Raw genomic sequence first — 14249 nt, forward strand, 5'->3', positions numbered from 1 at the left:
ATGACTCACGCGTCAAGATACCGCTCAAGCTCTCCAGGGAGCCGGCGGCTTGTCGATCCCATGCGAGCATCGACAGGAACTGTTGCCGCTGAAGACTTTTACGCCTCGCCTACGAGCTATCATGCCTACGACGGTTATCTATCGCCCAAAGTCGCTGAACGACGAGGGGGATTTTTCAGTGTCGATAGTGGAGATCGTCTAGAAGCTCATCCTATTTCCACCAAAACCTACAGAGATGCAAACCATTCCACGAAGCTGAAAACATCTTACGCAATCCGACCTCGAAGCCAGACCACTACCGATTCCAGTCGACGCCCGCTAAGCTTGCACATTCCATCGTCGACAMCCTCGTCAAGCCGTAAGGCACCAGTTGTCACTTCCGCATACGAAAGGTCCGCAAGTCCTCTACCGCCCCGTGCATCGCATGTTCGGGATGAGCCAGAACGCTACGTTTCACCAGCAACTTCCGGCCGGTCTCACAAACGCATATTAAGTTCAGATTACACAAGCGATAGTGGCTACGGAAAATCAATTGAGAAACATAGACCGCGCGAGACCCGTTATCATGTCTACCGGCCGGCAGGTGTTTCACGCTATCAAGCCTATGGAGATCCCAGACAGTGGGACGATTCCAAGTATTACGATGCTTATTCATATACGAGTCCACGAGAGAATTTCGAAAAGGAGTCAGCTGCGAGAAGCTCGCAGCGAACTTATGGCCGAGTAGGGCGACCGACAAGCATGATGGCTACCAGCTCTGCTCTGGTCCGTCCGGCTCATCACAAAGAATCCAAGAGATTACCATCATCCCATCGCGGGTCTGAACGACACCCTGCTGAAGATAGATTGCGTATCACCAATGGTCGGGACTACACAGATAGCGAAACCTACAGGGACCATCAGAGATACCCACACCAACAACATCTCGTGGTGCACCAAGACCGAGAGGACGGTTATCAGTCGTTCACGGATGATCACAAGCATTCCAGCCGTCATCGTCACCACTCTCGTCCACGAGAGTCTCGCAAGAAGCATGTCGAGGACTATTTGGCTCCAGTGCTTGGTGGACTTGCTACTCTTGGGTTGGCAAGTGGTTATTCTGATGACGGCCGGGAGGCCGATCGAGCTGGTCGCTCAGAAAGACATCGTTCACGGGAAGTTGGGCCCGATGATCATGATAGGGATTACTATAAAGATCGAGAGCGAGAAAAGGAAGCAGTTTCAGGGGATGAGCGGGTCCGTCATCGTCGTAGGCGTCACAGGGATCGTTCTCAGCGCCCTGGATCATCGTCAGACTCGGAAGATTCTAGCTCTGAAGGGCACTCACGACGACGGCGACGTGAGAAGTCAACCTCGCGGAAGAAACATGATTCAAGCAGCTCCGAGGGGACTCGTGATCGACGCAGCAAGCAAGACTCTGACAAACTACTTTCTGTACGAAAGGACGATAGCAGCAGACGATCTGTGGATGAGGAAAGTGTTGAACGTCCTCGAAAGCCAATAGCTGTCGAACCTCCCGTGGTCAAGGAGCCGGAAGCTCCGCCTAAGGGCATTCTCAAGGCCCCTCGCGAGAAATTTCCCGAAGATGAGAATCATATCCGAGAAGGCGTGGCACCTCTCAAAGATGCGCAGAAGAATGGTATTCCGCCGGGGGCTCGATGGACCAAGATCGATCGACGACTTGTCAATCCAGCTGCACTCGAAGTAGGCCATGAGCGGTTTGAGGAACGGGCTGAATATGTGATTGTGCTTCGAGTGTTGACAAAGGAGGAAATACAAGCCTACGCGGTGAAGACGCAAGAAATCCGAGGTATGTTTGTCCTACAAGGTATATGGCGCGGTGCTAATAAGTAGTAGATGCTCGATACAAAGTTGCCCAAGAAGAACGCCGTAAACTACGGGAAGAACGACGTCGTAATGGCCAAATTGATATATCTTCTAGCGATGATGAAGAAGACGATGAAGAGGAGTCAGCTCCCTTGGCTATCGAACCAGCGCCGGCCAAGGACGACTTCCCAGTGCCGCGAGGCAGGGACCGTGTTGCCCCTGAGATTGTGGCAGAGGTGAAGAAGTAAGACCTAGTCTAGCATGTTATCTGTATTACATTTGCGTTTGCATTTGTATCTGCATCTACTACTGTCTTCTATACTGTACACTTACATGCATGTGTCTTATCGAAATTGTTTCCTGAATTGTTTTAGTCCTAGATAGCCACTTATCATATCATCATCACAATAGCATGTGACCTTTTATGCCAGCATCATGATCCAAGAATCTAGACTCAAGCTGAGACGGAAGATGTCAGCATCGTGTCTTAGCTACATAACCTGGCTAGGTGTGCATTTACATACCTAGTTCTAAGATCCAGCCTAGCTACCTGCCGTAGTTGACGCTACAGGGAGTCATCAATCCATTCGACAAGGGTGTCAATAGCACTACGTACTCCGTGCTGTATATCTAGTTGACAGCACGAGCAGGAACAATAAGCATCACGATTTAATTTCAGGGGCCTCCCTTGAAACCGAACCCGTCCATGTACGCAGCTACTAGCTAGAGGACTAACTTGGCTATTTACAAACCAATCTCTCTACTTGTGTACCTAGGTACCTGCCCTAGTACTACGTATGTACCAGAGTCCGGTTACAAATCTAAAAAGCTAAGGCAACATTGGGAGGGGTGTGTGGGTGGTTGGGGATGGCAAGGGAAGGTTAGGAACGATCCGTTCCGCAACCTAGTTCAGTACAGCCTTGAAAAGTACCTACGAAGCTTGGTTTCAACCATATCATGAGTCTCTTAAATCCAAAAAGCTTAGGCTCAGCTATTTTTCCTATTTCCTTATCTCCGGCCCTCTCAAATACGACTCTACCTCACTAAGCTGATAGCAAGACCAACTCGCAAGTCAGTTCGTATATTCCTAAGCTAGTAGCGGTCCTAACGGAGGTAGTTTTGAATGGTGCTTAACATCTACAATATACTTTATGTGGCTAGCTCGCTTGTTCCATCTATTCATCGTTTTTACGCATGGATGTATTATTATAGCGTGACCTACTATAATGAATGTACCTAGGTACGTACTAGTATGCCCCCTCCTTAATTCATGGATTTATTAACCGTCGGGCTTCCTTTGTATTAGTGGAGACATTTGATGTACGAAGAGTCGAGATTCGAAAAGCCAACTGTTTAAAGTCTAATTCCTTTGTTTATTCATGGAGTATGTATGAGATGAACGTGAGTGGTGCTTTATCGGAGGAACTACTCTCCATTGCAAGACTCGAATTCGGAGATTTATGTCAACTGTACAGTATGTAGTATGAGGATGTAGCATTCCGGCTGCACTCCATACATGACCCAAAAAAAAGAAAGGAAAGGAAAGAGCATTACACATTACAACATGAAGACGTAGAATGATGGATGGATGGATGGATTGAGAGGACATGACATGACATGACATGATCATCAACGCAAGACAGAACCAGACATGACGAGACAAGTCTCTGATCAGCATGCAGCGCATAATCACGGGTTTGCTACAACCAACATTGAAGTAGCTCAATATCGCGATCAATTATGGATCCGTTGTTTGGGTATGTGCCACACCTCCCTCCCACACCCTCCTCCATACATTCGTAGTAGGAGGTAGATGACCAGATATACGAGATTAAATCCTCTCAAAGTCACCCATCCAGACATAGCGCCCGCTGACAGCGCAGGAACGCGGCGCCGGCGCAGGTCATAGACAGGCATCTGCCCGTCTAGGCCCAGCTGTCAAAGATGCAATCCGATTCAAAAGACTGGGGGGTGGGTTGCTAGACCTGGAAAATGTCGACAGCGACTGAGTAAAAGGGGGGAGGGGTGTGCTTATTTCCACGTCCTCGTCAAGAACAAGTGTATGCCTATGTGGGAGTGTGAGTATCTACATTAAAAATACGTGCGCGCATACTCATGCAGTGATACAACATCCGCATCGAATCAGAGTCTGAATTGCTGAATATTCCATACATGTGCATTACCAATCCAGCTAGGCTTTGCCGGTATGTACTGTACAACCTATGCTGTCGTTGCCACTTACCGTAAGCTGTCGAATCAGTTGACAGTCAGGCTGCTACTCGAGCTGGGCGATACTCCTTTCAGCGCCAGTATCGGAGGCGGAAATTATCTATTACCCCAATGAGCGAAGATAGCCGCTGGAATTGTGCCACTTGCATGGTGGCTGGATTCATCTATTCCAGGAGTGGCAGCTTGAGTAAGGTCTTGCCGAGTGCCGGATATCCATGGCTATTAGATTGAGCTTGTGTTAATGATTACATCCGTGGTGTTCACATGTCAGATGCGTAGCTAGAAGTGTAGCCGCGCCACGAGACGGCTGGTATAGAAGGTGAATGACTGATTCATGCTATACTCAGCTTGTTAAAATCTAGCTATCCATGTCGTAAGAGTCTAATCATCTTGATTTAAATCAAGAATTGGCGTGTTAGAACATAGAAGTTCAGAGTTGTACTACATACAAGTAACGTATTGATGACTGATATACACTACGTAGTTAACTAAATCGCCGAGTGGTTGCCAACAACCAAGTTGCACAGCTCTAGAACATGCATTTCCACTTTCGGACACGAGCCAATCAGCACAGCACTCGTAATATCGCCGTACGTTGTATTGAGATGTGAGATGTACTCCGTACTGAATGCATGAATGATTACATGCCGAAGCCGCGTGGATCGGAGCTGGACACAATCATCTCTACCTAGAAAGTAAAATTAGGTACGGTCATACGTATTCCTCGCTTGGATGTGACACCAAGATAAATCGTGTTCGGCCATTTAGAAGGCGAATTTGAATTGCGAGATGCATGACCGGTTGAATACATCCATCCTCCAGAGTGTGTGCGGACTGCGGAGGGTGCTGTGTATACCAGAAAAAAAAAAAACTCACAGCAATGAAAATGAGAGACATATCAATTGATCTAACCTTACCTGTGCTAGTAAAGAAATGGTATGAAACTGATGAGTGGATAACCGGATTTTGCACCACCAACCACAGTACAGATAACGAAGAGTCTAGTGAGTCTGCGTCAGGTCGTATTTGAGTGTGCAGCTAGAGCTAACCTAGTCGGTACGTAGCTTGAGCTTTTGGTGTGCCTTTCGGCCCGTTTACAGGGCTGTCGTAGACTCTTGTGCTTTTCTAGACTGGTTTCTTGTTGAGGCTGCTGTTGTCATCGATCTCTAGTCCGTTGAGCGACGTCTTCCGTAGGCCACGGTTATCGATCGGGTGTGCTTCTGGAAGCAGGCGAAAACATTACCTATCTTACCTCCAAATTGACTTCGAACCGGAATTGTCGATAAATGGTTGAAACAGGACTCCTCGCAGCATCGCACGAACCTGTTCACAAGCTCGTTCCTCAGTCAATGGATATCAAATCTCACCGTTACCGTTACCGATGCCGTTGTGTTGCCGTTGAGATTGAAGCGAACGTTAACCTAGCTGGCAAAATTAAGGTAACCGTTGGCGTCGGTTCTTGAAACGAATTAAGCTTTCGGTCTATGAGGTTGTTCTGACTCGAGTCGCATGAATGTCTAGACGTACGTACGTATCCGAACATGGTGAAAAGCGAGAGAGAAACAGAATTGTGTGTATCCCGTTACGTAGATGAGACGATTCTTTGTTTGATATGGCCCGCCAACGCTACGCGTTACGTACCGATACGTCGATTACGTACCCAATTGAACACATATCGTACGGCGAGTGAGACATCGTACCATCCCTACTCTGTCTTTTACCCGAATCTCTGCGGAGGTTTTCGATTTATCCTGAGCAAGAGCAAAAAGAGATCGACCGAGCTCGCATCTCCACAATCAAACCGGGAAATGAACGATCTCTTTTTTTCTTCTTTTGAGTTTTCAAACTTTTGAGTTCTCGCTGATAGTAATCCGACGCCACAAGGCCGTTAGACTGTTTCGAGTTTATTCGGAAATTAGCTCAGGGAGTGCTCAACCAAGTCCGCATCTATTTTGCCGGGGGCTACGGAAGGTGGGCTGTTGGTTGAAATTTTCCATTGCGATTGGCTGGCGGCTGGTTTAGGGCTTCGCATTCGCGCCCAATTCGTATTCACTAATCTGGTACGTCGTAATCCACTCATGGAGCTGGCATGTGAGAATAATCAACTTGAAATAGATGAACGGACGATCAGCAAGGTTTAATATGCTCTCAAACTTAAGGTGTAGTTATATTGGCCTTCCTATACATACCCAGTCCATTCCATGGATGACGCTGTCGGGTCGACAAGCCGAACGGGTCAGGGTCCACGGTCCGCTGATACCCCTTATTGCTGCTGTTATTGTAGAGTGTAGATTCGTGAGTGGACCCTTTATCTCCGTGCCTACGTACGTCCCAACATGACATCAGCTTGCCAATAGCTTGAATCAAGCAGAGCAACTTGGAGCGAGATGAGGTAGGGTGACGGGGACATAGCTTGATCCTTTCTCGGTGGAGCATCAGATCGTGGAGGCGGGTCAGCTCGATCTGGAAACAACACAACGTACATCTCACTCCGAGAAGTTAGAACTTGTTGATGTCCTCGAGTGTTGCTGGACTCAACACTACACTGTGTACAGAGTACCAGTGATTATAATGTTGATTCGTATTTCACAGCAATTAATTTCGAAGAGTACACCCGGTGGGGACGGCTGGAACGAGTGGATACAATCAGATGATGTCCAGCCAATAGGCTTACTTACTCACTCGTAATATTACACATGTACGTATCGGCTTACACGACGAGACAGACATTTGTACGTACACGCTATAGATTTCATACAGAAACCTGACAAGTCACAACGGCCCGCTGTCAACAACGTTTTTGCCCCGTCAAGCCATGGCAGTCATGTCATGGCACGTTATGTTGTACAACACACCAGTACGAGTGAGTATTTTACATGTAATTACCAGCATGTCGATCAGGTCCAGTCAGGAAATCATTTCCATGAACCCATTGATTCCTCCTTCCCACAGAGGATCGCTCTCGTTCAGTATTTCCTGATACTTTGAGTCTTTTTTTTTTGCATGATGTTGCTGTTCACCTAGTCTTGTGTAATTCCTGACTAGTACCTACGGACTACGGAGAACGTACTCGCGTACTTATTCTTGGCATTTGAACTTCATGCAGGGTCCGCCCGAAGACTTTTTCCACGCACCTTGATGCGCGCGACGAGGCTGCCAGTCTACTGCACATCATTCTAGCGTCTTTCGTCCATGGCGTCAACTAGTCCCCTTCAGTGCTGGTAGCAAGATGATCCTAACCTAGTCGGTCTGTCGTCCTGCCTCGCTTAGCGTTAGGAACTTAGGACCAGTATCACGTAATTAACACGATTTCAAGGATGCTTCCGTCCTCCGTCGTGCAGGTGCATGCAGTGTGCAGCTCTAGACCGGCCAACGACTTGCGCTGAAGCTACCCTGGCTGAAGGTGGCTGTAGCCACTCGGGTCCTTTACATTAAATACGCTGACACGCTGATACGCCGATACGTTATTGTCAATACATTACTACGTTAGGACTGTCTAAATGCCTCAGTCAATCAGATTGAACGGACTGCGCGGACGGTTGTGAGCTATGTTTGCAATAAGAAGGCTGTTAAGTGTAAGGGTAAATCTCTTGAGTGCGGAATATGTAAGTATGATGTCTAGAGTCATACATAGTACTGTATTGACATCAATTGCGCTTTAGGGTTAGGTCAATGGAATACATCTGACTATGCTCAATGGAGTATCACCCCGTACAGCCATCTCTCCAGCACCGTCCAATGATAACCCGACTCAAAATCTCTCCTGTTTCGTATCCGTTGCCGCTTTTCCAGATCTGTCGGGGTTGTTTGGGTGCTGCTTTCCCTCTTCGGCCGTCTCAATACGTCCAACTAATTTGTAGGCAATCCATACTCCATACTCCGTATATCTTGATAAGATAAATTAAACACCCGGACTGACGCTTCTCCTACCCAACATAGATTAGGAATACTTGTTCTCAATTCGATCACCATTATTGTCTTGGTCTGGACTGGCTCTACGCCGCAACCCAATAATATTCGCCCTTTTGAGTCTCTCGACTTCCTCCCAATGTTGGGAAAAGGCCGAACGCCCTAAACAAAACATTCTGGCGACTAACTTCCTACCAAGCTACGCACCAGCTACACTTACCCCCCCCTCCGCGCCCCGGTTTTTCTCTCGTCTTTCTTTTTCTTTTTTTCCTTTCATTCTTCCTATCATCGTTGAATGAGTGATTCCGCCCCCCCTCTCCTTCCACCTCGCGGGCTGCCTGGCACCTTTTTGTGGCGCATCCTCTGCATGTCCTCATAAACAAGATTTATCAAGATTTATTTGTCCTKCCACCAAGCCTCAGCAACCTAATGCGCGGCATTCCCACATCTCGGCCGCAAACCCTGACAGGCTGCTTTTGATCGGGTTATCCACTATCCACTGCGGGAGCCTTTTTTTAAGTGTGGACACTGGACACACACTTGTAAGTTGTTCCATGTTCCGTTCCAGGTCCAGCCCTCCCACCCGGCCTAGCAGCAAGACGTTTTTTAATCAAATCATACCCACKGCTCCACGGGAATATACCCATTTGCTCCGCGACTTACTCCTACTACTACTTAGTCTCTCGCTCACACTGCTGATCCCTCATGGCCTAGTTAGCTAAATCTTTTCCCTGACTTGCTAACCTTGCAACCCAAGACGCAGCCAGAAACCTTATCCTGGACAACTTTCTTACCTTTGCTTGTGTTTCGCAGAAGACAGAACACCGAAAAAAAAACGGTCTGTGATCTCATTGACTTGATCATAGCTTTATTTTTTCCGATTCCTATTTTTTTTTGTTCCTGTTCAATCCTACTTGTGTACGTCGCGCGTGTAATCCGTATCATCCCAGATAAAAAAACAACCTTCGCTTTCCATTCTTTGTGTTCTTTGGGACGGACGCGGTCCAACCATGACTGCTGTGGTCCAACCCGACCTTGGTCCTCCACCCGCACACAAGTATAAGGATGATCCTTCAGATGACTCGGTAAGTGCAGGTTCATTGAAGTCTATTGTTTCCTTTCTCTTTGTTTCCTTGTCTGGACGAGAACACAATGCGGAACATGGGCGGGTGGACGAGACGGCATCTTGTTTACGCGCCAACTGGGGTGCCTTGCTTGATTCGCATATCGTCTATAATCTATGCGCTTGTGTCAGCATGGACAAGAGATCAAGCCCAACACAACGCCTGGTCAGTATGATCATGGCAGTTATTCTTTTTCTGTTCTGCGCTTCAGCTGCGGAAGCCTCGTCGACACATGCCCTATATGCCGGGGTACCGCGACCGCTGCCATTCGTGGACTATACATGCCCACCATGCGCCAATGTCTACTACGAACCACGAGGACTAGTTGATTTCACCTAGTCCGAAATACTGGTCAATGGGCGTTGTGGGCTGCGGCGTGGCTAGCAGGGCGTCTCGATGACACTCGGCTATATACAGGTTTTCGCATATGCTGTCCCATGCGAACCTGTTCTCGCTTAAGCATACAGCGAAAATGGGATATGTCAAATCGCCAGAGGGCTGTGTGAAGCAAGGGATGCCTGAATTCCACGTTGGCCGCCAAGTCACATGCCGATCCGCCAGCCACGTGGATGATGATCGCGATGTCCTCTTTTTGAAGAAATAAATTCTCCGCCTGCCCCGACGCACTCCTTCGTGTTGCTCTCTTATTTCCTTTCAACCTACTTGATCCTGTTTTTATTTTTACGTGTATCTGCATGCTCAGTTCCCGCTATGTCGAATATTCCGTTGTTTCCTCCAATGGTCGATCTCGCGAACTGGCGATCGATGGCTGACAGCGTTCACAGCTTCGGCATCTAGGAAGCAACCACCCTCAAAGTCTACAGCATTCCCGCCCAGGAAGCCTTCTACACCAGCACAATCACCGACCAGATTCTCCCCACCAACACTCAGGAGGACCACTCCCGCCAAACCCATACTCTGCGGCCTCTGGAATAAACGGCCTGTCTCTACAACACCCACCTACACCACAATATCCCCCCTCGGCACAGGATCCTTACTACGCCTCACACGCCAACCCATACCCAGCAGCAGCAACCACCCCGCAGTACCCATCTAGTGGTGAGTTTGGATCGAGTCTTCTTTGCCGTCACTGTTATTCGTAGGAAGTACGATCTGTGGAACACGGACCGATTATCTTCACGCACCAGGGCTGCATTCATTACACAGACCATAGCCTGTCGGGATTTGAAATTTATATCTTCCCTGTACACTGCTAACGTTTCGAGAAGGACCCCCAGATCTCATGGCCGCAACTACCCAAATGCAGAGGCCATACCCTCCTATTTATCAAACAACTCCTCAATCGAACTCTCCTGCTTCGGTGACATCATCGCAGACACATGATCAGCATGGACGAAGTCTCTACGCGCAGTCTCCTCAGATTCCATCACAGATGTACGGTTACCAACCGTACTCTCCGATCAATCCTGTTCATCCCGCTTATAACCCCCAACCACCTGCGCCTCAACACCCCTTGACGACTCAATCTTTGATGATGCCTCCACAGACAGCGCCTATCCAGCACACTATTCCATCGCACCAATCAGCCATGGCAAACTCGACGATGAGCAATAACAGCCCTCGGCTCAAGGTGGATCCTCTACCACAGCAGCATACGCCAATTCAGAATCAACGGCCACCACCAATGCCTGCATCGACCTTGACTTCTCCTAATACACCCGTGCAGCCTCTTTCTGCAAACAATGTGCATGTCAATCATCCAGCTGGCGCAAACTCTACTAATGCGGCCCCCGGTCCAATTCCTGCAACTACTCCGCAGCTTGTTCGTCAAGACAGCAACGGTGTGCAATGGATTGCTTTCGAATACTCGCGCGACCGTGTGAAGATGGAGTACACCATTCGTTGTGACGTGGAGTCTGTCAATGTAGAGGCTTTGTCGGCAGATTTCAAGACCGAGAACTGTGTTTATCCTCGTGCATGCTGCAGCAAGGACCAATATCGCGGGAACCGACTGGTGTACGAAACCGAATGCAACGCTGTCGGCTGGGCATTGGCCGAATTGAACCCCCCTCTTCGAGGAAAGAGAGGCCTTATCCAGCGTGCTGTGGACAGCTGGCGCAATAGTAACCAAGATCCTCGGCTGCGAAGTCGTCGAGTCCGACGCATGGCCAAGATGAGTCGCCGACAAGCGAACCAGACACCAAACCACCAACTCGGAGCAAACGCACCTGTGCCACACCTGCTTACGCAAAACCCCGCGGCACTCGCACCGAACGCTCGCCCTCCAAGCGCACCCTTGACGCTGGCAGCGCCGCCCTTACAGCATCACGGCCACCACGCAGATGGCCAAGCTGGAAATGAAGAAGTTAGCGGTATGTTCCACCACCGATACTAAACCGATTTCTTAAACACTGAACAAGATTCCTTTGTTCTTGTATGTCACCTGCACTCGACGATAGACTGTATCTTGTGTGTTGTATGCGTTATGGCGCTGGAGAGAAGTCTATGATAGATGAACATTTTGGTATGAAGATGGAGATTGTACGATGATGGATGTATTATTCTGTTGGGTCGTTGACTTGTCTTCTCGAGAGTGAAGCGTGTCGATGGCCTCTCCTTTTTGTTTTTTGTTTTGTATACCTGGTCTTCGTTTCTTCCCTTTCTTTTCTTGTTGTTCGCCGTCCCTGTTTATCGCTTGCCTTTTTGGGTCGACAGCGTAGGCTAATCCCAACGCGAAATGTTCCAAACTATAGGCAGCACTGATTTTTCGAACGGTGCTCATCGTCCTCCTTACGTCCCCACCAGTGCGAAACCTCCGATTAGTGGCGCCCAGGAACCGACTCCAGATTTCCGTGCTGGACAGGTTTACCAAGGCATGCTCCCATATCCTGCAACAGTCCATGCACCTAGTGGCTTGGGCACACCGTCCATGGCACCACCTCTTCATGGAGGGGGATTCGATACTATAGGCCGACACTCTGTGGCCACAGCGGCTAGCCAACGCCACGACGCAGACGATTCGTATGAAACAGAGGCTGTTACAGGAAAGCCCGGCGACAAGGTTCTGTTTGGCAGTCTMCCAGCCGGTAAACGACGCAAATTTATCCTAGTCGACGACCACCAGCGTGGAGGCCGTGCGCGAGTCAAAGTCACGTTGGACAGGGTTAACATGAACGAGATTCCTGATTCATACCGTCTGACGAACGCCGTATTCCCTCGTGCTTATTACCCTATACAGATGAGAGGTTCTCCGGGACATACTATTCCTGATAGCCGATACCTTGAGGACAACGACGCTGACGATAATAACAACGACGATGACGATGGTTATGAATTTGACAATGGCAATGAGCCCGTTACTGTTGGCCGAACCATTGTGAACGTACCGACGATCGAAGGTCTCTCCCCCGCTGTGCCGCAATTGACTCGCAGTCGACACCGCAAAGATAAAATCATAAATGATTTCGGTTATCGCATGAGCTGGAGCCAAAGCAGGGTTTTTGCTAACCGGCATTTATTCTTGCAGCGATCACGTAAGTGTTTGTTTTCTCAGTATATGCTGCAATCAACTGACACGGCGTGTTAATAGTGGATGCATATCGAAACAAAATGCGTGGCTCAATGTTGACAATCGGACAAGAACCAGCGTCGATAGCATCGCAGTTCGAGACACGAATCGGAAAACGCAAATTCAGTAGCAAAATTCATCGAAGGAGGAACGAAAGCTCGTCTATGACAGCAATTCGACGAGAAGCAGAGGAGGTAGAAGCTTAGCGTAGCCTCAGCCTCCCTTCTTCACTTTTCTTTTTCACTGTATTTTTCCTTATCACTGTACAAATTACTCTTCACCCCTGTCCTTACTGCGAGCTGTACACTCGACCTGTCCGGCTCTAATTCGTGTGACTATACTTTTTGTTTTTGATTGGTCACCTTTCTGTCATATTCTGTCCCTATCGATTTCATATACCCCATTTCTTTGTTTTGTTCTCTTTATTTCGTTATTTCCATCTTTTTGTTTCTTTTTTTTCCCATTCAATTGCCCGCTTCATGTCAGACCATGACCGAAAAGAGTTGAATATGTGAGACGAATATGGGAAGTGAAAGTTTGCTGTCTTTGTTTGGGCTGGTTACGAGTTGATAATGATTGATTGTGCTGGGATCGTGGTATTATTGCTAGTTATGTTAAAAGGATGGATTCGATTGGATATACGGTTAATTGCATATTGGAACATGGCAAAAAGGAGATGGATCGTTTTAACTACCTAGGTATGATGAGAAGAGAGGACTTACAATGTTATACTATTTGCTTCTGATACAAAGGTGGATTGCCTGGATCTGACTCTGATTGTTCCCGCCTAGCCGACGACCCAATAACTTGTATCATAAGTAGTCTCGATAGTACTACATAGTAGCGAGGCAGTGTCGCAAAAATCACGAGAACACACACAATTCCCGCATTGGGCAAAAAGTCATTCATTCAGGTGCTAATCCTGAAATGGTTAGACTGGAGTTGATATTACTATTTTTGGCTCTTTGTTATTTCTCCGATACAGATACATACGTAGTACATTTGATGACTGAAGGTAGAGGACAGGTACACCGAATTATGTAAGGGCGCTGCTCGGCTAGGCTTGACTCTAGTGTGCCGACTTCAAGACACTTGTCTAGATCAGAGACAAAGGCAGAGTATGTAGTATTGCACCGTATGATTTGATCCGAGCATCCGCAAGCGGTCGGGGCACTGATGCGCTCGAACAAGCCACGTTTATACGATGTACTACAGAGTAGGCACAAACCAGATCGACCGAACTCTATTTGACCATTAGATCAACCTAGATGATCGAAGCAGGAGTGTAAATGTAGAAAGAATGGTGAAAACAGAATCTATGAAGTACACAGTAGACACCAAACAGGACTAGGGAGGTGATCGACCGACCTTGGCTTGAAGTGAGTGGGACCACCAACGATCATAAACAATGATAAACAATCGATTACGGTACTTGATAACAGCCGCGATGACTACAGTTTCTACATACGTACATAGTGCAATTTAGAGATACCAGAAGTACGTATATCAATCAGGTATATTTGACTATTTTTTGTATGCCAGAATACCCAAGTAAGACTTGTCTCAAAATATCTACTATTATGAGTTTGGTCAGACTCCGCCCCTCTGAGCCTCAAGACTTCGCGAACATC

The 14249-nt window shown here is 47.9% G+C and overlaps 2 protein-coding genes across 2 annotated transcripts; both read left to right on the plus strand.

Moving 5' to 3' along the window:
• Positions 1 to 2075, plus strand: BHQ10_004857 (uncharacterized protein; the record flags this gene model as incomplete). Its single annotated transcript, XM_040877268.1, has 2 exons — positions 1 to 1810; positions 1858 to 2075. 2 exons carry the CDS (start codon positions 1 to 3, stop codon positions 2073 to 2075), a joined length of 2028 nt encoding a protein of 675 aa, XP_040733361.1.
• Positions 2076 to 10332: 8257 nt separating this feature from the next.
• On the plus strand, positions 10333 to 12824 carry BHQ10_004858 (uncharacterized protein; the record flags this gene model as incomplete). The annotated part of the gene is made up of 3 exons (XM_040877269.1): positions 10333 to 11422; positions 11804 to 12583; positions 12640 to 12824. The coding sequence occupies 3 exons, from the start codon at positions 10333 to 10335 to the stop codon at positions 12822 to 12824; spliced, it is 2055 nt and encodes a 684-aa protein (XP_040733362.1).
• Between the last annotated feature and the right edge of the window lie 1425 nt (positions 12825 to 14249).

This window comes from Talaromyces amestolkiae, assembly GCF_001896365.1.
Source record: "Talaromyces amestolkiae strain CIB chromosome Unknown scaffold8.1, whole genome shotgun sequence".
NCBI classification, from domain to species: Eukaryota; Fungi; Ascomycota; class Eurotiomycetes; order Eurotiales; family Trichocomaceae; genus Talaromyces; species Talaromyces amestolkiae.